This window comes from Physella acuta, unplaced genomic scaffold (genome assembly GCF_028476545.2).
Source record: "Physella acuta isolate Inbredline_101_S28 unplaced genomic scaffold, ASM2847654v3 ptg000269l, whole genome shotgun sequence".
In the NCBI taxonomy this organism is placed as follows: Eukaryota; Metazoa; Mollusca; class Gastropoda; family Physidae; genus Physella; species Physella acuta.
In genome coordinates, this window is record NW_026731788.1 from 526,995 (window position 1) to 554,227 (window position 27,233).

The following is a 27,233-nucleotide window of genomic DNA, read 5'->3' on the forward strand; positions in this document are numbered from 1 at the left end:
GCGTAGCGAGGTCGGGTGTCACCCGGTGCGGCACTTAATGGTGTCACCCCCCAGAGGCATAGCGACCCTTCCCGGGGACAAATTTTCGATTTGCACTCCCCCCCCCCCCCTCAAGTTTTCGATTAGCACTCCCCCTCAAGTTTTTCTCTATATATTTTGCTATTATTTGCCTTGGTGTCACCCCCCTAAATGGTATCACCCGGTTCGGTCCGCAACCCCCGCCCCCCCCCTCACTACGCCTCTGAATATAGATGTTCAGTATAGGTTGTCAATAAAGGTATAAAAAAATCTTACCACTATACAGATACGTGTATAGTTAACATTACATGAGACACATTTAAAAAGGGGGTGGTCGAATGACGTGGCTCGACGCTGCGTCATTAATGTAAAATACAACAAACACGAATTGTAGTAAATTAAAACATGTATCACATCAAGATGTAACAGTACAACAATCACCGCAGCTTAGCTACTGCCACCGTTGGTTTCAAATGATGTTAATATCAACTTTAGTTTACTGTTCACATTTTAATTTGATGTTAACATTTACACTGATGAAATAATTTAACACATACTACCATTATGTATAAAAAGTGTTATGTAATAAAAATTGGACATTATGGCTACTGTCCACTGGCAGTCATACAGGATACCGCGACTTAAACCGTGGAGTGGCTACAAGAGACAGCTGGACATATAATACTGGCAGGTAGCGACCTATGCCAGGTAGCGACCTATGCCAGGTAGCGACCAATGCCAGGTTGCCACTAATGTCAAGGTAGCCACCAATGTCAAGATAGCCACCAAGTTCAAGGTAGCCTCCGATGCCAGAGCTAGTAGGATTTGGACGGGATCGATTCTTCGACCTGGCTACAGGATACTTCTGGGCAATTACCTGCAGGCAAATAGGCAAGAAATGTTGACAATGATTGTAGGAAAATAGGCAATAAATGTTGACAACTTTTGTAGGAAAATAGGCAATAAATGTTGACAATTGTTGTAGGAAAATAGGCAATAAATGTTGACAATTGTTGTAGGAAAATAGGCAATAAATGTTGACAATTGTTGTAGCAAAATAGGCAATAAATGTTGACAATTGTTGTAGGAAAATAGGCAATAAATGTTGACAATTGTTGTAGGAAAATAGGCAATACATGTTGACAATTATTGTAGGCAAATAGGCACGAAATGTTTGTAAATGTAGGAAAAACAGGAAAGATAATATAAAATAAGCAATGTAGGTGTTCTGTTATTCAAAAACGAAATTCGAATTCTGGGCACAGACTCACAAATCCACACACACACCCACTTCATCTCTACCGTCATATTGAAGGGTCACATAGTGGTTCCCTACCGTCATATTGAAGGGTCACATAGTGGTTCCCTACCGTCATATTGAAGGGTCACATAGTGGTTCCCTACCTTCATATTGAAGGGTCACATAGTGGTTCCCTACCGTCATATTGAAGGGTCACACAGTGGTTCCCTACCGTCATATTGAAGGGTCACATAGTGGTTCCCTACCGTCATTTTGAAGGGTCACACAGTGGTTCCCTACCGTCATATTGAAGGGTCACATAGTGGTTCCCTACCGTCATATTGAAGGGTCACATAGTGGTTCCCTACCTTCATATTGAAGGGTCACACAGTGGTTCCCTACCTTCATATTGAAGGGTCACACAGTGGTTCCCTACCTTCATATTGAAGGGTCACATAGTGGTTCCCTACCGTCATATTGAAGGGTCACACAGTGGTTCCCTACCTTCATATTGAAGGGTCACATAGTGGTTCCCTACCGTCATATTGAAGGGTCACATAGTGGTTCCCTACCGTCATATTGAAGGGTCACACAGTGGTTCCCTACCGTCATATTGAAGGGTCACATAGTGGTTCCCTACCTTCATATTGAAGGGTCACATAGTGGTTCCCTACCGTCATATTGAAGGGTCACACAGTGGTTCCCTACCGTCATATTGAAGGGTCACATAGTGGTTCCCTACCTTCATATTGAAGGGTCACATAGTGGTTCCCTACCTTCATATTGAAGGGTCACATAGTGGTTCCCTACCTTCATATTGAAGGGTCACATAGTGGTTCCCTACCCTCATATTGAAGGGTCACATAGTGGTTCCTACCTTCATAGTGCACGGGCACACAGTGGTTCGCAGTGTTCATCGATTCAGCCCAGTCCTTCCAGAAAGATCTGGGGTTCCTGAACATGGAGGCCAGCACGGCGGCCCCTATCCCCGCCAGAGAGTTGATGGCCGCGATGAAGAAGGTCAGACCTTTCACAAAGCTCAGACCTCGCAGTTCATAGTTCTCTTGGGAGACGACCTCCCAGTCTGTGGGGGGAGGGGAACTGGTTTAACTTAAATCTTAATCAGATGACCCCCCTCCCTCCTAGTCTGTGGGGGAAGGGGAACTGGTTTAACTTAAATCTTAATCACATGACCCCCCTCCCAGTCTGTGGGGGAAGGGGAAATGGTTTAACTTAAACCTTAATCAGATGACCCCCCCCCCCAAATAGTCTGTGGGGGAAGGGGAAATGGTTTAACTTAAATCTTAATCAGATGACCCCCCCCCCCTTCTAGTCTGAGGGGAAGGGGAAATTGTTTAACTTAAATCTTAATCAGATGCCCCCCCCCCTTCTAGTCTGAGGGGGAAGGGGAAATGGTTTAACTTAAACCTTAATCAGATGACCCCCCCCCCCAAATAGTCTGTGGGGGAAGGGGAAATGGTTTAACTTAAATCTTAATCACATGACCCCCCCCCCCTTCCCAGTCTGTGGGGGAAGGGGAATCGGTTTAACTTAAACCTAAATTAATTGACCACAAAAATTAACATTAGTTAATTAATTTAAACAAGGGTTAACGAACCACCAAAAAAACGTTAGTTAATTTTTAAAAAAAAAAGGTAACAAAACTAACGCTAGTTAATTAAAAATCACGGGTGCCGGGGGTGGAGGGGTCAGCTCACATGGATGCCGGGGGGAGGGGTCAACTCACATGGATGCCGGGGGAGGGGTCAGCTCACATGGATGCCGGGGGGGAGGGGTAACACACATGGATGCCGGGGGGGGAGGGGTCAACTCACATGGATGCCGGGGGGAGGGGTCAACTCACATGGATGCCGGGGGGAGGGGTCAACTCACATGGATGCCGGGGGGAGGGGTCAACTCACATGGATGCCGGGGGAGGGGGGGGTCAACTCACATGGATGCCGCTTGACCTTGACGACGGCCGAGAACCTCATGCCAGTGTCCGAGGGACTGGTCCTAGACATGAGCAGGGTCAGCTGTTTAGCAGACGAGCACATCTCTCTGCCTGTCTTCAGGGCGGAGTGGGAGTCATTGCAGCCCAGCACCTGTCATAGAGCAGGGGCCTCGACATTAGGGCATGGGATAAAAGGGGCCTCGACATTAGGGCATGGGATAATAGGGGCCTCGATATTAGGGCGTGGGATAACAGGGGCCTCGACATTAGGGCATGGGATAATGGAACAGGGGCTTCGACATTAGGGCATGGGATAATGAAACAGTGTCTTCGACAATTGTGAATGGGATAAAAGTCGTCAAGCTTACAGTATGGGCAGTGGTGTAGCGAGGGGGGGGGGGGGGCGGGGGGGGGTGCGGACCGCACCGGGTGACACCATTTAGGAGGGTGACACCAAGGCAAAAAATGAGAAAAAATGATAATTCCACTTAATTAAGTGATTAGTTCGAGCAGAGTTTTGACAGTGTCCGCCCCCCGAAAATTTTAAGTGCACCCCCGGAGAAAAAAGTCTGGAAGAAACACTGAAAAAGTCTTTTAAGAGCAAATTTGACAAATCCCGACATGGGTGGAGGGGGGAGGGTTGCAAATCGAAAGTTTGAGGGGGGTTGCAAATCGAAAATTGAAACTTTTGTCCCCCGGGTCGCCTCTGGGGGTGACACCATTACGGTGCCGCACCGGGTGACACCCGACCTCGCTACGCCACTGAGTATGGGATAAAGGTCTTCAACTTTATGGTATGCTTTCATAATCTTCAGTTTTATGTTATGGTATGGGCTTCAACTTTATGGTTTGGAATAATGGTTTTAAGCCTTATGGTATAATGGTCTTCAAATTTATGTTGTGGGATAATGGCCTTCAGCTATGTGTAGTCTTCAAACTTATGGAATGTGACATTGAGGGTCATGTGATGTTTAGGTCATGTGATGTTTAGGTCATGTGATGTTTAGGGTCATGTGATGTTGAGGTCATGTAATGTTTAGGTCATGTGATGTTGAGGGTCATGTGATGTTGAGGTCATGTGATGGTTAGGTCATGTGATGTTGAGGGTCATGTGATGTTTAGGTCATGTGATGTTGAGGGTCATGTGATGTTTAGGGTCACGTGATGTTTATGGTCACGTGATGTTTAGGGTCACGTGATGTTTAGGGTCACGTGATGTTGAGATCATGTGATGTTGAGGGTAGTGATGGAAGGCTGAATTTGACTTTATCATTGGGGAATTAATCTTGTAGTAATCATTGGGGAATTAATCTTGTTGTAATAATTGGGGAATTAATCTTGTTGTAATAATTGGGGAATTAATCTTGTTGTAATCATTGGGGAATTAATCTTGTTGTAATCATTGGGAATTAATCTTGTTGTAATCATTGGGAATTAATCTTGTTGTAATCATTGGGAATTAATCTCGTTGTAATCATTGGGGAATTAATCTTGTTGTAATCATTGGGAATTAATCTTGTTGTAATCATTGGGGAATTAATCTTGTTGTAATCATTGGGAATTAATCTTGTTGTAATCATTGGGGAATTAATCTTGTTGTAATCAGTGGGGAATTAATCTTGTTGTAATCATCGGGGAATTAATCTTGTTGAAATCATTGGGGAATTAATCTTGTAATCATTGGGGGATTAATCTTGTCTTAGACCAATTTACTCATTGTGGGGTGATTCGGTATGGGAAAGCAGTCTATTGATCGTTCGAGAGTAAGGTATATTTCATCAAACATTATTGGGGACAATGAACTATTCAAATATTGCGAGGCATTGGAGCAATAAATGTTAAGCGAAAAATGGTATTAAAAATATTTTTTTTTACATTTCTGCTTAAACTTTCTTCTTACGCATAAATTTTAACAGTTATAAAGATTTCTGAAAAAAATACAATTTTATAATCAAATACAAATTATTGTTTAAGAGGCAGTTTTTATTACATATTGCAAACTGTTTTACCTTGTAGTATATTTAAAAATCACGGTAAGGATTTGAAAAGAACTAAAAGTTAAATACTTAGCAGGATTATTTCCCTTAGAAAAACTTTATTTTATCAGTTATTTCCCTTACATCTACGGCTGGCCAAAATTTCTGATTGAAGCCCTCAACGACCAGCTTGGACATGCAGTTGTGTGTGACGTCATAGTCGTCCACTTGCACACACAGTTCTTCGTACTCCTCTTTGGAATCGGTGCTTAAGGTCAGCTGAAGGTGAAGGACAAATGTCTTTTGGTTATACTCATAATACACATCTTAAAAAATAGATTTTAATGTATCATGATTAGTCGTCGTTGATTGTAACTTCCAATAACTAACCCCATCCCTCTCTATGCTAAAATCATATCAATGGCAGATATTTTCTCTGCCTAGAGTAGAGTTCATCTATTTCTTACATCATGATATACCATAACATATCACCTTTTTACTTGTCCAATTATTACTGAGTGCTGATGTGAGCTTTAAGCTTTCAGACATACATTACATATCTCAATTAAATGTTTTAAAATGGTGTACTATTTTTCTCCTTTTTTGTTTTAATTATTGACTTTGTATTCATGTGAGAAAAAGGTACATCTTGTAAGATGCATTTAAGTTTTTAAAAGATTAGCTTGTATTCAGGTAAAGGAAACTAATACCTTAACCAGGTTAAAACAGATTACTTGGTATTTAGTTAACATAACACCATGTATTCAAGTGAATAATAAGTTGATCTTGTCTCTAGGTATAAATAATTAAGCATGGAATTAAGCCACGTTTAATGTCACGTTAGTCACATTGCTCTGTCATCAGGTCTTGACCCACTTGCCAAGATTCAGAGAAATCGGTCGGTTAAAATGGTCGAAATTTCGCTCGCCTGTTTTGATTCGTGACGACAAAAGCACAACAGACAGAAAAATAAATTTAAATAACAGTTTGTCTGCAAATAGAAAATAAACCCTGTTTACCTTACAGTTGAGTGGTATATAAAAAATAAACCCTGTTTACCTTACAGTTCAGTGGTAGATAAAAAATAAACCCTGTTTACCTTACAGTTCAGTGGTAGATAAAAAAATAAACCCTGTTTACCTTACAGTTCAGTGGTAGATAAAAAAATAAACCCTGTTTACCTTACAGTTCAGTGGTAGATAAAAAATAAACCCTGTTTACCTTACAGTTCAGTGGTAGATAAAAAAAATAAACCCTGTTTACCTTACAGTTCAGTGGTAGATAAAAAATAAACCCTGTTTACCTTACAGTTCAGTGGTAGATAAAAAATAAACCCTGTTTACGTTACAGTTCAGTGGTAGATAAAAAATAAACCCTGTTTACGTTACAGTTCAGTGGTAGATAAAAAATAAACCCTGTTTACGTTACAGTTCAGTGGTAGATAAAAAATAAACCCTGTTTACCTTACAGTTCAGTGGTAGATAAAAAAATAAACCGTTTACCTTACAGTTCAGTTGTAGATAAAAAATAAACCCTGTTTACCTTACAGTTCAGTTGTAGATAAAAAATAAACCCTGTTTACCTTACAGTTCAGTGGTAGATAAAAAATAAACCCTGTTTACCTTACAGTTCAGTGGTAGATGGTCAGGGGTGGGGTAGCGCTGACCAGTGATGCGGATCTCCTTTCCTGATTTGATAAGCTGGGCCAGGTCACATTGGGTGTATGTGTCTAGGTGGTCTGTGAATAAATGGTTGGGGGGGGGGGTAATGGCAGGTCACATTGGGTGTATGTGTCTATGTGGTCTGTGAATATACGTGGGGGGGGGGGGGGGGGTAGTGGCAGGTCACATTGGGTGTATGTGTCTATGTGGTCTGTGAATATACGTGGGGGGGGTAGTGGCAGGTCACATTGGGTGTATGTGTTTATGTGGTCTGTGACAGAACAAGGGGTGGCGTTTACAGGGGGGATACACAAGGGGGTGGACGTGGTTACAGACCACACTGCGTGTGCGCGTCTATGTGGTCTGTGAATACCGGGGGGGGGAGGAGTGAGATCACACTGCGTGTATGGCTCCACGTATTCGCCTTAAAATAAGTGTATGTGACAAGGAGTAGTGCAAACGTGTGGTTGATCTTTTGGGGGAATTTTTATACCAGTGTCCGATAATAGAATGTTCTATAAAAAAAAGGGGTTTGGAGATACTGGTAGTTAATAGAATACACACATTGCTGGGTAATGTCAATGTTAACACTAACGCTAACCCCAACCCTAGTCCTGCCATACGCCTAAATCTAATTTCTAACCATAAAATTAGTCGAAATAACAATACTACTATCAATTCAACAACCTATTTTATGGAATAGTCGATTTTTGGACATCGGTATCTAAAATCTAAAATCATCCAAAAGGAGATGTCTTGACATGCGACTTACGTAAAGTAAATCGAAACACACTTGCAAATTAATCGTCATTATCTGGCTTTGGGTATGGCTTAGTGCTATGGGTACTAGATAAGCAGATAGATCACCAGTACAAGATAAGCAGATACGCAGATAATCTCTAAAACAAAAGCTTGACCGTTGCATCTTCTCTAGTTGAAGAGCAAAAACACTGGACCGACAGACAAATATCAAGGTAGGTCTTTTAAGATTTTCAGGCTAAAAACCATTGAGCATGCCTCCTTTCTTTCCCTCCCCCTCCCCCCCCCCCCCCCCCCTCTTCTCTTCTCTTCTCTTCCCCCCCCCCCCCCTTTCTCTCCTCCCCTACCCCCCTACCACACACATTTGAGCATACCCAACAAGATCCACCCACTTCCCGTTGTCTATGAAAACAAATTACCCAGAACGAGATTTTGAAGTGGCCAGATTTTTATGGCCTGCCTCATTAGCATAGCCTGATGGGGTGTGGCTGGAGATGGGATGACCTCTGATTGACCTTCTATACATATTTATTGCTGATTAACAAAAAGTCGCAGGAAAGACATTAGTTGTTTACTTTTTAAAGATGGGGTGCGTCAGTGGGGAGTGTAGAGGGAGTTATATGTGGGTAGAGTTGTGTAGGTTAGAGTTGTGTGGGGTGGGGTTGTTTTGTGTAGAGTTGTGTGGGTTAGAGTTGTGTGGGTTAGAGTTGTGTGGGTTAGAGTTGTGTGGGGTGGGGTTGTTTGGTGTAGAGTTGTGTCGGGATGGGGCTGTTGAGTAAGGGTAGAGAAGTGTGTGGGGAGAGTTATGTGGGGTTAAAGATGTGTGGGTTAGAGTTGGGAAGGAGATGGGGGGTACAGATGTGTGGGGAAAGTTGTGTGGGATAGAGTAGCGGGGGGAGGGAGTAGTGGAGTTGTGAGGTGTAGCGTTGTTTGGATAGTGGTGTGTGTGGGTAGAGTTGTGTGGCGCAGAGTTAAGTGGGGGTTGAGTTGTAGGGTGGGGGGTAGAGTTTTGTAGTAGTTGTATTATATGGGGTTGAGTTTTTTGCCGACAAATTGTGGCTTACAGAAAGCAGCAACTTTGATAATTGGTTTTTACGTACAGCAATGTTACTGTGTGTTGGACTAGAACGTTTGGCTGTAGCGAATGGCGGTGACACTTACAGCTGGTGATGATGTGCTGACTTACAGTTGGTGATGATGTGATGACTTACAGTTGGTGATGATGTGCTGACTTACAGTTGATGATGATGTGATGACTTACAGTTGGTGATGATGTTTTATTTACACTTACAGTTGGTGATGATGTGCTGACTTACAGTTGGTGATGATGTGATGACTTACAGTTGGTGATGATGTTTTATTTACACTTACAGTTGGTGATGATGTGATGACTTACAGTTGGTGATGATGTGTTGACTTACAGCTGGTGATGATGTGCCGACTTACAGTTGGTGATGATGTGATGACTTACAGTTGGTGATGATGTGATGACTTACAGTTGGTGATGATGTGTTGACTTACAGCTGGTGATGATGTGCCGACTTACAGTTGGTGATGATGTGATGACTTACAGTTGGTGATGATGTGGTGACTTACAGTTGGTGATGATGTGCTGACTTACAGTTGATGATGATGTGATGACTTACAGTTGGTGATGATGTTTTATTTACACTTACAGTTGGTGATGATGTGCTGACTTACATTTGGTGATGATGTGCTGACTTACAGTTGGTGATGATGTGCTGACTTACAGTTGGTGATGGTGTGCTGACTTACAGTTGGTGATGATGTGGTGACTTACAGTTGGTGATGATGTGCTGACTAACAGTTGGTGATGATGTGCTGACTTACAGTTGGTGATGATGTGATGACTTACAGTTGGTGATGATGTGCTGACTTACAGTTGGTGATGATGTGCTGACTTACAGTTGGTGATGATGTTTTATTTACACTTACAGTTGGTGATGATGTGATGACTTACAGTTGGTGATGATGTGATATTTACACTTACAGTTGGTGATGATGTGGTGACTTACAGTTGGTGATGATGTGCTGACTTACAGTAGGTGATGGTGTGCTGACTTACAGTTGGTGATGATGTGCAGACTTACAGTAGGTGATGATGTTTTATTTACACTTACAGTTGGTGATGATGTGCTGACTTACAGTTGGTGATGATGTGGTGACTTACAGTTGGTGATGATGTTTTATTTACACTTACAGTTGGTGATGATGTACTGACTTACAGTTGGTGACGATGTGCTGACTTACAGTTGGTGACGATGTGCTGACTTACAGTTGGTGATGATGTGCTGACTTACAGTTGGTGATGATGTGCTGACTTACAGTTGGTGATAATGTGCTGACTTACAGTTGGTGATGGTGTGCTGACTTACAGTTGGTGATGATGTGCTGACTTACAGTTGGTGATGATGTGTATACTTACAGTTGGTGATGATGTGATGACTTACAGTTGGTGATGATGTGCTGACTTACAGTTGTTGATGATGTGCTGACTTACAGTTGGTGATGATGTGATGACTTACAGTTGGTGATGATGTGCTTACTTACAGTTGGTGATGATGTGCTGACTTACAGTTGGTGATGATGTGCTTACTTACAGTTGGTGATGATGTGCTGACTTACAGTTGGTGATGATGTGCTCCTTGGACACGTTGCTGATGAGGAAGCTGTAGCGGTACTCGCCATTTTGGTCGTGGAAGTCACGTGCCGTCGTCAGCTCGACGGAGATGAGGGGCTTGGTCGTACACCAGTGGCGGAACTTGGAGTGATGGTAGTTGAATTGCTGGGGATGGTAGGATGGTAGTTGGGTTAATGGGGAGGGTAGGATGGTAGTTGAATTGCTGGGGATGGTAGGATGGTAGTTGAATTGCTGGGGATGGTAGGATGATAGTTGAATTGCTGGGGATGGTAGGATGGTAGTTGAATTGCTGGGGATGGTAAGATGGTAGTTGAATTGCTGGGGATGGTAGGATGGTAGTTGAATTGCTGGGGATGGTAGGATGGTAGTTGAATTGCTGGGGATGGTAGGATGGTAGTTGAATTGCTGGGGATGGTAGGATGGTAGTTGAATTGCTGGGGATGGTAGGATGGTAGTTGTATTGCTGGGGATGGTAGGATGGTAGTTGAATTTGCTGGGGATGGTAGGATGGTAGTTGAATTGCTGGGGATGGTAGGATGGTAGTTGATGTAGTTGAATTGCTGGGGATGGTAGGATGGTAGTTGAATTGCTGGGGATGGTAGGATGGTAGTTGAATTGCTGGGGATGGTAGGATGGTAGTTGAGTTGATGGGGATGGTAGGATGGTAGGATGTAGTTGAATTGCTGGGGATGGTAGGATGGTAGTTGAGTTGATGGGGATGATAGGATGGTAGTTGATGTAGTTGAGTTGATGGGGATGGTAGGATGGTAGTTGATGTAGTTGAATTTCTGGGGATGGTAGGATGGTAGTTGAATTGCTGGGGATGGTAGGATGGTAGTTGAATTGCTGGGGATGGTAGGATGGTAGTTGAGTTGATGGGGATGGTAGGATGGTAGTTGAATTGCTGGGGATGGTAGGATGGTAGTTGAGTTGATGGGGATGATAGGATGGTAGTTGTATTGCTTTGGATGGTAGGATGGTAGTTGAGTTGATGGGGATGATAGGATGGTATTTGAATTGCTGGGGATGGTAGGATGGTAGTTGATGTAGTTGAGTTGATGGGGATGGTAGGGTGGTTGTTGAATTATTGGGGATGGTAGGGTGGTAGTTGAATTGCTGGGGATGGTAGGATGGTAGTTGTATTGCTTGGGATGGTATGATGGTAGTTGAATTGCTGGGGATGGTAGGATGATAGTTGAATTGCTTGGAATGGTAGGATGGTAGTTGAATTGCTGTTGCTGGGGATGGTAGGATGGTAGTTGTATTGTGTGTTGCTGGGGATGGTAGTTAAATTGCTGGGAAACGTGGGATGGGAGTTGAAATGATGGGAAAATAGAGATGGTACTGGGGATGGTAGTTGTAATGTTAGGGGATGGTAAGATGTGTGTTGAATTAATGGGTGTGGCTTTGGGGTAGTTGTTGTATTGTTTGGACTTGATTAACAAATAGAGTTGGTGCAAGAGATAGTGGAATGGTAGTTTAATTGCTAAGGAATTTAGAGATTGTAGCTGAGAATGGTGGGATGGTAGTTGTTTGTGGCTGAGGATAGTGGTTATTTAGTTTATTGCTGGGGATGGTCGGGTGGACGTTGAATTGCTGGGGATGGTACGATGGTAGGATGGTAGTTGAATTGCTGGGGATGATGGGCTGGTAGTTGAACTTCTGGACCCCTAGAATGACAAGACCCGGGATTAAAATACATCTCACCTTGTCAGGGCCAACTTTGGAGGTGAAAATTTTGATCTGGATTCCAGGTGTTGGTCTCTTGAAGAACAGGTCGTTGGCGTGGACACAGATTCCTTGGTCTGGGTCTCCGGTCATGAAGTGGGCAGTGCAGGTGCTGTTGGCCTGTGGGTGGGGTGGTGGGAGGGTGTGGGGCGGTGGGGCGGTGGGAGGGTGTGGGGTGGTGGGAGGGTGTGTGGCGGTGGGAGGGTGTGGGGCGGTGGGAGGGTGTGGGGCGGTGGGAGGGTGTGGGGCGGTGGGAGGGTGTGGGGCGGTGGGAGGAGGGGGTGGAGTGGTATCGTTAGATTTGTGTTTACATTTGATTGGATAAACGAATCTCACATCATTTGTTTGTTTTTTTTAGCTGTTATATGTTATTTAAAAAATTGAATAAAACGGTTAGATGTCACGTCGAATGTCATTTTACTGTGTTCAACTATCATGCGCGTGACATATATGACAGCTGTATATTAAATTATATTTGAATAACACGTGTAGAATTGAGAAAATGGCCAAACAATTTTTAAATAAACTGCATAGGCTGACCATGTGTATTGGAGAGCTTTGTATGGTGTCAAAGTATATGCATAGCTAGGGGAGGGCGCGTGGGGCGACTCCCCGGGCACCGACCCTATGAGGGCGCCAAAAGGGGTAGAGAAATTAATTTAAAAGCTCATTTTAAGCTGAAGTATTGAATTAAACACACTCAAAGTTTCGAAAATAAACGACTACAAGGCTTTACACACTGATTTCTATCAATTTTGTGACACCGAAATAGGCAGTTACGGGATAGTAAATGGTAAAAAGCACAAAAAAATCTTTCCGATGGTGGGGGTGTGGGTGGGGATGGGGGGGGGGGCGCTTTCTCACAGGTAGAAATAATTATGTATACAAATGGGAGAGAAGGGGTGCAAAATTGATAGTCCGCCCCTGGCGCCGGGATAGGTCGCTACGCCTCTGTGCCAAAGAAAACGGTTATCTGAATGACTGAGTCCATGATGGTCCAGATGTTGGATGCCAAAGAAAAGGGTTACCTGAATGACAGAGTCCATCACAGTCAAAGCAAACGGTTACCTGAATGACAGAGTCCATCATGGTCAAAGAAAACGGTTACCTGAATGACGGAGTCCATCATGGTCCAGATGTTGGATGTCAGCTCCACTCTGTCGTACTGGTCAAGCCGGACAAACGTTGACGTACAGTTGCCGGACAGTCGCATGATGGCTGGAACCAATTGGGGGAGATTGTGGTGGGGAACTTGTGTTTAGTTCGCACATTTGCACAATATCCTACTGTCTCTGTGCTACTGTACCCTTGTATATACTGCACTACTGTATTACTGTACTAACATGCTACTGTGCTACTATGCAACTGTATTACTGCACTCATTTGCTACTGTATTACTGTGCTACTATACTACAGTACTACTGTACCACGATACTACAGTGCTACTGTGCTATATGTACTGTTAAGTAACCAGCAGTTGTGATACATTTATATTACTTTACCCGAGTACTAACTTACTGAGGTAATGATGGACGGTGTGTACTGACAGGTGGAGTAATTAGATTATTAATTAAAGTAAATTACATCATCGTCCCTAACACCAACAGGACTGATTAAATACAGAATGCATTTGCCATACTTGAACCAGGTACCCAATTACGCTGAGCCGACTCAGAGACGTCCGACGGACTCAAACCCGGAAACTGAAGGTGAAATATTTTGGTTAGTACTGGCTTGTGGGCTCTACCACTCGACCACGAGTGTAGGCTGAATAGCCTAGCCATATATTCTGCAGGTTTGAGGGTGCTCATGGGATTACAGTTTTAGACTTATTTGTGCAACGTTCTTAGCTTGCAAAAGCGTTTTTAACCAGTAACTTATTTCACATGTATCTTCTGTAATTCATATATCTCAGCTATAATTCACATCACTCACCTGTATTTAGCCTCTCGGAGTCGAAAGGACTCAATGTCGCGTTAGTCAAATTTGACAACAGAAAAATCTGCAAGCCTAAAGATGACAGCGTTGTCATGGCGGCGGTCTGTTGGGGCGGTCTTATGGTGCTGCCAATGTAAAGGAAACACTTCAAACACGTTTGTATGAAGGCTAGTAAAAATGGGAACTTTCATTTCATGAGAAAAAGTTTTTAAACTATAAAATAAAAACAAAAATAAAACAAAGTACACTTATAGATTTTAAAATGTCTTTATGTCAGTTTCATGATACGGCTAAAATTGTATTAACTACTAAACTGACTATTTTGGAAAAGTTTTGAACCACAGATTCTAGTTATAGAAAAATTTTGGACAACTAATCACTGAATCATTTTTATATAGAAAACTCTAAAAAGCCGAAACCAGTTTAAGTAGATCTAGATTTTAACAATTCTCAAAAACAAATTTTTTGCGTTACTAACAATAAGCTAGAAGCTGAACGAGGTGGGTTTGTGGGAATATGGGCATGCCTTAGCCGTAGTCTTCAAAATTGAGCAGAAGGTTTCAGATAAATAAGTTCAATTTTATTCAACTTGAACATTTATAAAAACTTTAAATTTTTGACGCATCATACCAATCACAATATCGGAACTATAAACACCAGATCCAGCGAATCGAAGCATGTACTAATGTTACAACAATTAGTCTAGTTATGTATTACCTTAATTACGATGACCTTGAAACATACCACACGTTGAGCGCGGGACTAAACCTCCGAGGGTGTGACGCTCACGAGTCGTCTGCTCTCCGCTCCAAGATCAATTTCCTGTCGGTCACGTGGCGGGCTCAACCAATGACGTCGTTAGAACATCATGTGTGTGTGTGTGTGTGTGTGTGTGTGTGTGTGTGTGTGTGTGTGTGTGTGTGTGTGTGTGTGTTTGTAGTGTGTGTGTGTCTGGGGGAGGGGCGCTAGTGGACGCTTTGTGTTTGTCTAGAATTTGTAAGAATCTTTTCGAGCAGAATTCCTATGATTAATCTACCAAGATACTAACAACAGAAACAGATTTCACAAAATGTTAAATATCTTACATAAAGTAGTGCGAAGAAAACCTGGTAAAGAGGATCAATAAACAGATGGGGGGGGGGGCAGTAGCGTATCGAGGGGGGGGGGGGGGCTGGGGGGGACATATGTCCCCGGGCGCCGACCTTAGGGGGCGCCAAAATGGGTTGGAAAAATAAATTGAAAGGTTGAGGGGGTTCAAATCGAAAGTTTGAGGGGGGGGGGGGTGCTAATCGAAATCTCGACGGGGGATTGCAAATCGAAAGTTTGAGGGGGGGTGCATATCGAAATCTCGAGGGGGGTGCAAATCGAAAAGTTTGTCCCCGGGCGCCGGGAAGGATCGCTACGCCTCTGGGGGGGGGGGGTAGATGGTAAGGGAGGGGGAAGGCTTTTTTTTTAATCGACAAAACTAGCATGACGTCATTTAAGGATGAAAATTTTTATCTTTATAAAGGTTTTTAAATTATTTAAATTTACAAAGGTTATTTTTTTTTATTTAAAAAATAACATGGTATCGTAGTATTTTGTCATGCATCATTGTTTGGCGGTCAATGTGTCCACCCCCCCCCCCCTCCCCACCCCTATCACCATACACACACCACCTCTCACGCTCCACCTCTGCCCAATTTAATATGACGATTCTTCAGGTTAATGTAATGAAACTGATCAAAACCGTGATCCATTCAATAAAAAACAGTTTGTAATTTTAGTTGGGTTTCACCTATACGACCCCCGGGAACCTAGCGTCTGTACGACCCCCGGGAACCTAGCGTCTGTACGACCCCCTAGTGCCACTACGGTCTTGTGTCTGTAGCAAGCAGAAATGAGCTTATACATATTGATGAGATATTGATCCCCAATGATTGATCTCTGAATGCCATATTTTTTCCCATCTCCATTTAGCATCGCAAGATTCGGGGGACTAAACATCGGCACACCCCCCCCCCCCCCACCCAGACAGATGGTCGCCATCCTGGCACCAGACGACGCGGGTTGTCCCAGACAAGTTTAGACCGTTGGTTCAAGCGGTTTTTATTCAGATTCTATTTACTCTCTGACGCGGTCTTGCGTGCATATGTACTAGATTCTAATACGAGAGGGGAGGTGAAGGGGTAAATATAAAAAAAAAACTCTCCAGTCAATGTTGTGTTTTGTTACGAGCTTTCTTTGAGTTTGCTTCTTTATAAGCTTAACAATAACAAATTGTAAAAACAACAAGTCCACAGCTATTAGTTACATGAGTCTCTGTGAACAAATAAATTTAAAAAAAAAAAGAAAACCCAAATGAGATTGTAATGGTTGTCAATATAAAATGAGTCAGCTTTTGATACTCTTAATTTAATGTGGATACACAATTTTTAAATCTAAATACGAGGAATAGAATCTGCATCTTGATCTATATTCTTTGGAGTTTCTGACTTCTAATAAAATAAAACACCTAGCATTGTTGTTTGCTAGCAGTGATACTTTTATGATAGCGAATAATAAGATTATTTGTTTTTTGACACAAGGGAAGCAATCGCATTGCGAACAAATGTAAAATTAACTCGGTTATCTCTCTTAGACTTCAAGATCACCGTTGAGTCCATGAGTTAAATTATATGTCGAAATTGGACAATTTATGTATTTATGAGTCGAATTAATTATACAATTAATTAAATTATAAGTTAACTGTGCACGTACATGTATACTTGTCTATGTAGGTTAGAGGGATTTTTCATTTTTTTTGAGTATTTTTTTCTCTCTAATTTACATATATACAATTTAAAAAATGACTAAAATAAAGCAAAGGTATTGGTAGAATCTCTTTATTTATCACAATTATCATAAGGAGAAAAAAAAAGACATTTTTATTTCCTACAACAAATGTAAGGGAGGCAACCAAGTTAATAAAACAAACTAAACCGAGTTACCGTTCGTAACCCCTTTGAAAGAGAGTTCCTCACAGTACTTCAGCTCTCAACATCTGCTACACCTTCATCTTGTTAGTCTATTTACATTTCTTCAAACGATTAGTCTTGTGTTTAATCCAACTCAAAATAACAATAATATTTTATAAAACTCCAAGTCATTCTTGAGTCAAATGAAACAGTTCTGGTTTTATTTTTCAAATTAGTATTTAAAAAAAAAATATAAACATATAAATGATCACATCATTTTACCAGGAAAAAAAAAAAATATTTTTTCAAGTTGTCTGCGGTTAAGCAAGCAGTAAAATTAAATAAAATCAATATCAAACTAAATATTTCTAAAAACAAATTGATATCACTTGTTATTGTAACACTAATGATGGGGGTTTGACATTATCAAATCAGGTGGCAGGTTTTAAAAGATGAATAACATGTTGAATTTAACACTGTAGGATTCTAGGCATAAATCTACACCTTCTTTCATAGACAGAATAGGTTTAAGAGAACTGGATGGGCAGATTGTTGTATTAGTTTAAAGACAGGTATTTCAAATTGGAAAAAGTCCTTCAATAACATGCTTTAAATGAATATAATTTGAATTTTTATAGTTACTTTTAAGGAGAAACTAAAGTTACTATAAAAAAGAGTGTTAAAATTGTAACTCTCTGTCAAGACACAATGGTAAAATAGACATTTAACAAACTTTTCTCCAATATTTAACATTTCAAATAGTCTTCATTTTTAGACTAACAATGACATATTGTGGTTGAAAAATATTCACGTAACTTCTCGTAGCAAATATACTATTAATTATGTGGTGGAAAAATATGTTAATAATTTATGGTTCAAATCGATATGTCATTGATTCTGTTGTGTCCCAAGCGAGTTTTTTTTAGTCATTTTTGGACATTTTCTTGCTTTATATTTGTATTCTAATTTGCTTTTACAATAAATTGATACTTTAAAAAAAAAATCTTCAATATGTTAGAAATGTCTGAATATCATTCTTCTTATGATATTACGTATATCAAAACTCTTTTCCTAATCTGTATATCAAGTCTTATCCTAATCTGTATATCAAAAGTCTTATCCTAATCTGTATATCAAAAGTCTTATCCTAATCTGTATATCAAAAGTCTTATCCTAATCTGTATATCAAAAGTCTTATCCTAATCGGTATATCAAAAGTCTTATCCTAGTAGTTTGTGCTAGTACAAACTCATTATACTTACTGGGAGATAACAAATCAACTACAAGAAGAAACATTACGTCCCCTTACAGGGTGTGTCATTACAAGAAGAGCCCCACTGCCCCCACACATGTGAGGGTCAGGGGTCGGCCCATCACATCTGTGAGGGTCAAGGTCAACCCGCCACATTTGTGAGGGTGAAGGGTCGCCCCACTACTGAGTTTGTTAATAAGTGGGAATAAGGATGGAAATAAAACAAAGTTTAAAGGATTCTGATAAATATCTTACAAACTGTAAAAACCTCAAACAGAGGATAGCATGAAAAAAAACTATATGGCATACGTCGTTATGTGCCTGAATGGTATGTCAAGCATGGTGGGATACGTCTTTCTTGAAACTTATCGATCGACTACGTACTTGACTAAATCTCTGACTACATCAGTAGTCAAGTATTCTAATTACCTATGTAATCAAGAACTTATACAAACTGCAAATCCAATCAGGGTTTAGTAATTTTAAAAGCTTAATGAAGCCATAGTTAATGACTGTCCCCCATGTTAAATAACCAAACCAGGCAGTAACAATACGTCAAAAAAAAAACATTAACATTCTCAAAAAAATATTTCTGCAACAGAATGTAACATTGAAAGTACTTGAAAGCATGTGAACAAAACAGACAAAATCATTGGTTAGGAAAATTAGTTACAAAATTAATTATATCGGTGGTGAGCAAGGTGGAACAGACTAACCTCATCACACATCACTCACTGTGACCTCAGCAATATACATCTCTAGCATTCACATTATAAACATCACAAAATTTCTCACTTCCCAATATTAGGAAATCAAATTATATATATATATATATATATATATATATATATATATATATATATATATATATATATATATATATATATATATATATATATATATATATATATATATATATATATATATATATATATATATATATATACAGGCACACATTTTCATTTTTTATACAAGTACAAAAGTAAAACAGTTATGCATTTTATGGCTAATAAAGTAAATAGACTAAGTTATAAATAGTAGACTTGTTTGCTAAACCACTAGCAACAATTACTAATAATCACTCTCTGAATAGGTATTTCTATGGCAAAAGAGATTAAAATAGTTACACAAATTTTCTTATAAAAGATTTTTATACAAATCATAAATCTAATGTTAGAAAAAACTAAGTTTCAACATAAAAAAAAAAAATAAAAAAAAAAAACAACAACATGGCAGCAACAAATACATGATTGAGGACATGAATACATGTTTCATGGTTAATTAAAAACTGTGATCACTGTAACAATATAACAAGAAACAAATCAACCTTAAGTGTTGATGGGAAAAAGATTTAGAGGCCCCTGGCTTTAAGACACAAAGCTCTTTTACAACCAGTTAAATAACAGAGGTGTTCACTGAATGGTGTGTGGCATATTCATACAGGTGGTAATGGTGTCTGACACCTTGGCAGAGGTGCTGATGTACTTTTTCTATGGTGTTCCACAGCGGAGTGACCTTATACAGGTGTTGTTGAACAAGTTAAAAGTGGTGTTTTGTACATTTTGTAATAACTAAACACTAAACATGATGTTATGGCCATACACCAATGGTATCATCCTGTACTAAATCAACAAAATAACATGTAAATGTGTGATATACAAAAAAGCCACACGTCTTTACAGTGTATCTAATCCCTAAACATGAGTTCAGATTTCTGTATCTAAAATAAAAATCAACCCACTTGTCATAGAAATATCACTAGTTCAGGTTTTTTCTACTTTTACTATGTGATTATATAACCATAGATTATCATTGTGTTTACAGTTAACTAGGATTTTTTTTGCACCATTTTTGTTCCAAAATGGGATTTGATTATTGTTAAATTAACAAACATAACAATCATATATTTTTTATAAGTGTCGTTAAACAAAACATTCTAGTTGGTTTAACAGTAGGACATTCTGGTTGGTTTAACAGTAGAACAGCATGGTCATGTGACCAAACCAGTGCTATATACACCCATACAAGTATAACAATGATATATAAGGCGATCGTTGGGGGTGTGTTCATTTTTTAACAAAGGCACATCAAGCAACAGTGATGTCAACACGCATCCGTCACACACAGGGGGTGGGGTGGGGGGTGTCACACCAAATGGTGGTGTATGTTACACACCATGAGGGTGAAGGTCATGTTATAAGGGGTGAAGGTCACACCATAAGGGTGAGGGTAAAAAATTGAAGTTAGAGTCACTGCGATAATTAATTAGAGGGAGAGATTCTCTTGTATAGGGGGATACTTGGAAGGGGTGCTTTACATGTGTACTATGTGGCGAATACAACCATCAGGAGACTCAACATGGGGGGGGGGGGTACATTTGCCTAAAACTTTAAGGGCTTGGGCTTGGTTTTACAGGGGGGGGGGGCGGATGTTACAAAAAAATTTTAAAAGGATAAATATGTTGTTTTGTTAAGTAGAAAGTGAGGGGAGGGGGTGGGGGTGGAACAGATTCTTGCAGACGATCAGATTATTCAACATGAGCAAGAGCTGGCAGTTTGGTGGTGAGCATGTTCGTTGGTGAGTATGGCGGCTGGGTGGTGACACAGGGAACTAATGGTGTGTGGTGGTGACACAGTGAACTAATGGTGTGTGGTGGTGACACAGGAAACTAATGGTGTGTGGTGGTAACACATGGAAGTAATGGTGTGTGGTGGTGACACATGGAACTAATGGTGTGTGGTGGTAACACATGGAACTAATGGTGTGTGGTGGTGACACATGGAACTAATGGTGTGTGGTGGTGACACATGGAACTAATGGTGTGTGGTGGTGACACATGGAACTAATGGTGTGTGGTGGTGACACACGGAACTAATGTTGTGTGGTGGTGACACATGGAACTAATTGTGAATGAAGTGACACATGGAACTAATGGTGTCTAGTGGTGACACAGGGAACTAATGCCGTGTGGTAATCGAGTGGTGAAACAGGGAATATCAACAGCGGACGATAAAACAATACGCTTATTTAGAAATTCCTCAAGTCTGAACTGCCAGACAGGAAACAGCCAGTACAACTCTCGCCAACAAACAGATTCCCCACTGCCCTCTACTCTAATAAATGACCGCCCCATCCCTAGCAGAACCTCTACTCCATATGTCGTCCTGCACCGCGTTGATCAGTCAATGAACAAAGCGCAGGTGCACTCCATACGTCCATGTCACATGACGACAACAAACCACATTTGGGCTAATCTTCGGGACAGTGAAAAACTACAGCCGGATCGGAATTTTCCATTATTGTTTGGAACGTCCCGTACACTTGCGCACCGGTGCAGCACGGTGCGCATGTCAGGGGGGCAAGACTGTGCCGACAGGGGGTGTCACGAGGGGATAAATCTCAAGAGTTAGGTCCCCGTGGATGTCGTAAATTCATTAAGGACTTCACGGTCAGAGGGCGGGTTGAAAGACAACACTAATTACAACACTAAGCCCTAGGTAAATCTGATGAAGATTTTCTTTTTATTACAGTGACAAAAACGGCACTGTTCTTCAGTCCGTATGGATAGGTGGCTTGTCGCTAGCTTGTGTAGAACTATTGCAGGAGGAGATTGGAAAATCTAAATAGAACTACGGAGCAATCGAGAGATCAGTGCGACTGCGAGCAGCACTATGGAGCTACAATGTTAGTATGAGTAGAACTACTAAGCTCCAATGGTTCAATATAACTATGAGCAAAACTACGCAGCTAACGGGAGTTCAATACGAGTATATGCAGAACTATGGAGCTAAGATTATAGATCAACAGCTAGACAGAGTTTTGTTAGAGTGTTGAAAGAAACACACAGTTGTAAAATATTATTAGCACCCCTCCAATAGAAAAATGTTTGGAACACCTATAACGATAGGAACGATTCCAAGTAGAATTGATACATGTTCTTGATACATGATACAAGATGAGCTATTCCAAGTAGACCGTAAAGACACGACTATCCTTGATACATGATACAATAGGAGCTATTCCAAGTAGACTTTAAAGACTCGACTGTCCTTGATACATGATAGGAACTATTCCAAGTAGACCGTAAAGACTCGACTGTCCTTGATACATGAATAATAGGAGCTATTCCAAGTAGACCATAAAGAACGACTATCCTTGATACATGATATAATAGGAGCTATTCCAAGTAGACCGTAAAGACACGACTATCCTTGATACATGATATAAAGGTTTCTTTGGCCTCGATTTGTGTTGTAGCTGGTGCTATCTCGCTTTGACAACCAGCTTACAGCTGTAACTACGGCTGTCACGTCCGTCCGACGGCTACTATAATAGGCTCATGAAAGGCCTTGACAAGCTGTCTGGTCATTAACTGTCCAAAGTAACTTAGCCTCAAATCTATCAAGTCCGTTATTACGTCTTTTGTTTCAGATAACTCAAAGCACATAAAATCGAATCTAATTATATTTGACAATTGATATAAATATTGGAGAAAACTCATTATCCTTTTTTTAGCCAATGCTCGGGAAATTAGTAAGTTTAGCTTGGATAATTCGGACACATCTTGGACAATTGCCCAGCAAATGTCGGTCAAAGCTCAGACAAAAGTCGGACAAAGCTCAGAAAATCTCCGACAAATGTCGGATAAATTTCAAATGTCGGACAACTGTCGGTCAAATCTCAGACGATTGTTGGTCAATATCGGACAAATCTCCGACCAATGTACGCTGTTAGTGCAATGAACAAGCTCCCATAACGGAGCAGCCAGCAAGACTCTGGTCATCTGGTGGTCACGGCACGTCCTTCACTGGCCACCACAAAAATAAACTTCAAAATAAAATCAAACAAAAAAAAACGCGCTAGATCCGAACTGAATGAGATGGAACGAGGAAAATGCCGGCTGCCTGTAGAAAGGGCAGCTGGCACTGAAGGGAACTCTAGAACACTCTGTTCTGTCGTCATGGCAACTAAACGGTTCGAATAAATACAACAAACAAAAAAAAAACATGGAGGTAATGTGCGAGAAATAAATCCAGTGAAAAGATGCACGTGGTGTCGTATGTGGCTGAGGCGATGGACAGTGCAAGAACGTGGCATGACCGTCGAGACGAGAGCGTGCTGGTTCGAGTCCGTGTCGAGCTGGGGAGAGGGGGGGGGGGGTGGTTTACACAACACAGTAGCATGTGGGCGTGTCACACACATTACTCACACTAACGCGAGTAATCAACTCACGGTAATGCCATCCTGGATAATTGATACACAGTGACACGAAAAGGTCATGGTCACATAGCTTGAATAATCTGCTGTTGCTGTTCTATCTATCTACATCAACAGTTAATGGTTACATCATTGGATGAGAAACATCTGGAACGTTAGAGGCTCCAGTGGTCTGGACACAAGAAAACAGGTCACGTGACCGGGGGTCCAGTCGTCTGTACACAATACACATTTCTAGCACTGGCGCGAGTGCAGCGTTGAATGTTTAAAGTTCTGTATATACCATGCACTAGTACTCACGAGAAAGTCAACGGCACATCGAATAACAAGCTCGTTACACGAAAAAGCAGGTCCAGAATGACGGATGACCTTTGAGGTAAAGGTCAAGGGTTGAAACAAATTTCTTGAGTGACAAGTTGTTTTTTTTTTATATATATATTTGGTTGGTGTTTAGCGAGTGTCAGCGGGTTGGACGTTACCCCCCTCTGTTCATTGTCAGAGGACAGGGATGGTCCGGGTTGGCGTGGAGACCAACCCCGGGGTCCCGAGGTTGTCGACCCCCGATGACGACGATGCGGTGAAGCTGCCCACCAGCGGGGAGAAGGCCAGGGGTCCGTTGAAGAATCCAGGAAACTGGAAGGCCGAGCCGGAGGAGCTGAGTCGTGGGCTGAGGGTGGTGACTGGGCTTAAAGAGGTCCAGAAGTGGACGGGGTGCATGGGGCTGGATAAGAACAAGGGGGTGGGGAGCCCGTGGAAGGCGGACATTGGGTGCTTGGCGGAGGGGGAGATGATGGGCATTTGTGTAGAGACGGGGGTCAGGGGGGAGCTGCCTAAAGACGGCACCCCCAGGCTGATGGGGCTGGGTTTGGGCTTGCAGGAGGAGGAGGATGTGATGACGGGCCGGGGGGAGGAGGTGCTGAGGTGGCTGGAGGTGATGTAGGGGGAGGGGGTGGGGGAAGGGGATCGGGTCGAGCAGGAGGATGACGAAGGCGGGGTGAGGGTGGTGGAGGAGGATGCGGTGGTCTTAGAGAGGTTCATGGCGGTCATGGGAGGGGAGGGGTTGTTGCGGAGGGGTGAGTACTCCCTCCTCCCGTGGCTGATGACCGGGCTGGCGCTCCTGCCCCGGGGGCTGCACACGCGGATCTCCGGGTTGCTGTAGATGTTGTGGCTGCTGTGGCTGTGGTGGCTGCCGCCGCTGGACGTGCGGGGCGGGGCGTTCAGCGGCTCGCGGTCGCGGTGCGACGGCTCCGGGCTCAGGTACAGCGGCGTCCAGCTGCTTCGGATCCGATGCCGGTCCTCGTCTTCTGAGCGGTGGTGGTGGGCGTGGTGTGGATGGTGGTGGTGCGCGTGGTGTAGCGGTGCGTGCATGGGGTGGTGGTGGTGGTGGTGGGATGGTGCTGGCTGGATGATGGAGCTCATCCTATGCGGGTCTAAATTCTCTCGAATCTCTCGCTCGCTCTCGCGTTGTTCGCGTTCTCTGGAAACGTACGGGTCAGGTGACCTCTTCTCCAGGTCCAGGGGTCGTTGTTTGGCTGACGTCATGATTCTGTCGTCGTTGTCTTCAGCGGTGTGAGCCTGCTGGCTCGCCTGCTGTTTGTGGAGTGAGTACTTCAAGGCCGCATCCTGGCTGGCCTTGATCTCTTGCGGGTTGTAGGAGGCGAAGTGTGGCAACACCCTCTGGCCGTACTCGTGAGCCAGTGACTCCATCTTGACCTGCAAGAAAAAACTCAGGTCAAACACTATGTTGGCACCAAAAGACAAACATCCATTACTTAACAGTTCTGTGAGACCCATCTTTCCTAGGTGAGATGTAATTAAGGTAAAAAAAAAGTTGTTTATAGTTATGCGAAAATGTATTAGTCCAAACTGCATATTGCTTTAGCCTACCCACTTTCACATTTTCCCCCTTGACTCAATATCTCCGCTAAATAAGTCGACAATATTTAACTTGGCAGAGAGTTTTAGCCTGCGAAACTGTGCCAAAGTCGTGATTGCTTTGTGGTCTAGACGCATTTAGCGACCACTGAAGCATAAGTACATGCACGCATAAGCTAAGTATAGATAATTGAATTTTTCGTTTAACTTGTCTTGAAAAAAAATTTTATATGTTAATTTTTTTTAATTATTTGAGAGCTAATTTAGTTTTTGGCTTATTTTGAAAAGTACCTTTTTTGCATCCTTTAAAATAAACTGAATTTTAATTTTGAGGAATTTGCGTATAAAGTTGCCAAATTTGACAAAGTTGACATGTACTTGGACTTTAGACTTACTTTGAAAGGGACTTTGGTCTCTGTTTTGACGATCTCCGGAAAAGAAACGAACTTGTAGACGAACTTCTGTCCTAGGGACTTCTTGATGATGTTCTTGTCGTAATAGTAGCGCAGAGCTCGGCTCAGCTTGTCGTAGTTCATGTTTTGCTTGTTCTTCCTCAGCCCCCACAGACGGGCCACCTCCTCGGCGTTGACCAGCTTAAACTCGCCCTCCTGGCTCGTCCAGTGGATGATGTTCTGGTGCTGGTTGTTCAGTAGCAGCTCCAGCAGGAACTGCCACAGGGTTATGTTCGAATCCATGGCTGGGGAGGGGAAAAAACGTTACAAATATTGGGTGAGTCTACTACTTGGGTGAAGGGGTGAACAAATACAAATGGTGGACGAGTTCATGGCTGGAGAGGGGAAAACATTACAAATATTGGGCGAGTCCATGACGGAAGTGAAAGGGAGAACATAAACATACACATATTGGGCGAGTCTACTACTTGAGAGAACGGGAGAACAAACCATTAAACATGATAGAGACTAATGACAGGGGTGTAAGGGGCAAACGATATTAACTGATGGAGGATCCGTTGTTGAAAAAACAAAAGAGAATGTGTTTACTGTTGGCGAGACAGGAGGAAATGATTAAAATATATGGACGAGTCCATAGATGAAGAGGGGAGGTGTAAGTATAATGGTAATACAACATAAAACTAATAGTAATTTATAAATAAAATGTGTTTTGTGCAATACATAGTCAGAAGAAAATCTCAGGAAACTACTCAGAAAATGTAATTTCAGTGGGGAAGGGGGAGATTTTCTTTTAAAACTGGAACAGGTAATGTTTGTACAGTTTAAAAAGTTGGAATAAATGGCACAGGGTACAACAGTCCCGCGGGTTAATCCGATGTTAAATGCTTTTCTGTGTCGCGTAACAGGCAGGGAGCTGGTTCGTGGGGCTCTGTCCCGTACAGGGAAGGGATCGGTGCTAGTCATATATCTGGTAGTATTAGTGGTTGTAACGGTACTAGTCATATATCTGGTATATCTAGTAATATATCTGGCGGTATTGGTGGTTGTCACTGTACAAGTAATATATCTGGTGGTATTGGTGGTTGTCATTGTACTAGTAATATGCCCGACGTTATTCGTGGTTGTAATGGTACTAGTAATATATCTGGCGGTATTGGTGCTTGCCACTGTACTAGTAATATGCCCGACGTTATTCGTGGTTGTAATGGTACTAGTAATATATCTGGCGGTATTGGTGCTTGCCACTGCACTAGTAATATGCCCGACGTTATTCGTGGTTGTAATGGTACTAGTAATATATCTGGCGGTATTGGTGCTTGCCACTGCACTAGTAATATGCCCGATGTTATTCGTGGTTGTAATGGTACTAGTAATATATCTGGCGGTATTGGTGCTTGCCACTGCACTAGTAATATGCCCGATGTTATTCGTGGTTGTAATGGTACTAGTAATATATCTGGCGGTATTGGTGCTTGCCACTGCACTAGTAATATGCCCGATGTTATTCGTGGTTGTAATGGTACTAGTAATATATCTGGCGGTATTGGTGCTTGCCACTGTACTAGTAATATGCCCGACGTTATTCGTGGTTGTAATGGTACTAG

The 27,233-nt window shown here is 42.0% G+C and overlaps 2 protein-coding genes across 3 annotated transcripts in view; both read right to left on the reverse strand.

Annotated features, from left to right (window-relative positions):
* Positions 1-193: 193 nt before the first annotated feature.
* On the reverse strand, positions 194-14,733 carry LOC131939239 (uncharacterized). Its single transcript, XM_059297439.1, has 10 exons — positions 14,654-14,733; positions 13,934-14,061; positions 13,107-13,216; positions 11,978-12,118; positions 10,255-10,414; positions 6,811-6,926; positions 5,333-5,467; positions 3,213-3,363; positions 2,136-2,342; positions 194-895 (listed from the first exon to the last, which is right to left on the reverse strand). Exons 2-10 carry the CDS (start codon positions 14,028-14,030, stop codon positions 834-836), a joined length of 1,179 nt encoding a protein of 392 aa, XP_059153422.1. The 5' UTR covers positions 14,031-14,061; positions 14,654-14,733; the 3' UTR covers positions 194-833.
* Positions 14,734-21,950: 7,217 nt separating this feature from the next.
* Positions 21,951-27,233, reverse strand: part of LOC131939230 (ETS domain-containing protein Elk-3) — a 40,535-nt gene continuing 35,252 nt past the window's right edge. For both annotated transcript variants that reach the window (XM_059297431.1, XM_059297430.1), the window contains 2 exons: positions 25,612-25,913; positions 21,951-25,054 (listed from right to left, as the gene is read on the reverse strand). In XM_059297431.1, coding sequence (XP_059153414.1) covers positions 23,837-25,054; positions 25,612-25,913 — 1,520 coding nt within the window. In that variant the 3' untranslated portion in view covers positions 21,951-23,836. The remainder of the gene's footprint in view (positions 25,055-25,611; positions 25,914-27,233) is intronic.

Bases quoted from the DNA above. Each gene is read 5' to 3' on its own strand.
- LOC131939239 (XM_059297439.1), bottom strand. From the start codon at position 14,030: ATGACAACGCTGTCATCTTTAGGCTTGCAGATTTTTCTGTTGTCAAAT. The intron at 12,119-13,106 runs GTAACCGTTTTC...CCCCACCCACAG, and splicing joins TGATGGACTCCGTCATTCAG to GCCAACAGCACCTGCACTGC. The intron at 6,927-10,254 runs GTAAGTCAGCAC...ATTTATTCACAG, and splicing joins GGAGCACATCATCACCAACT to ACCACCTAGACACATACACC.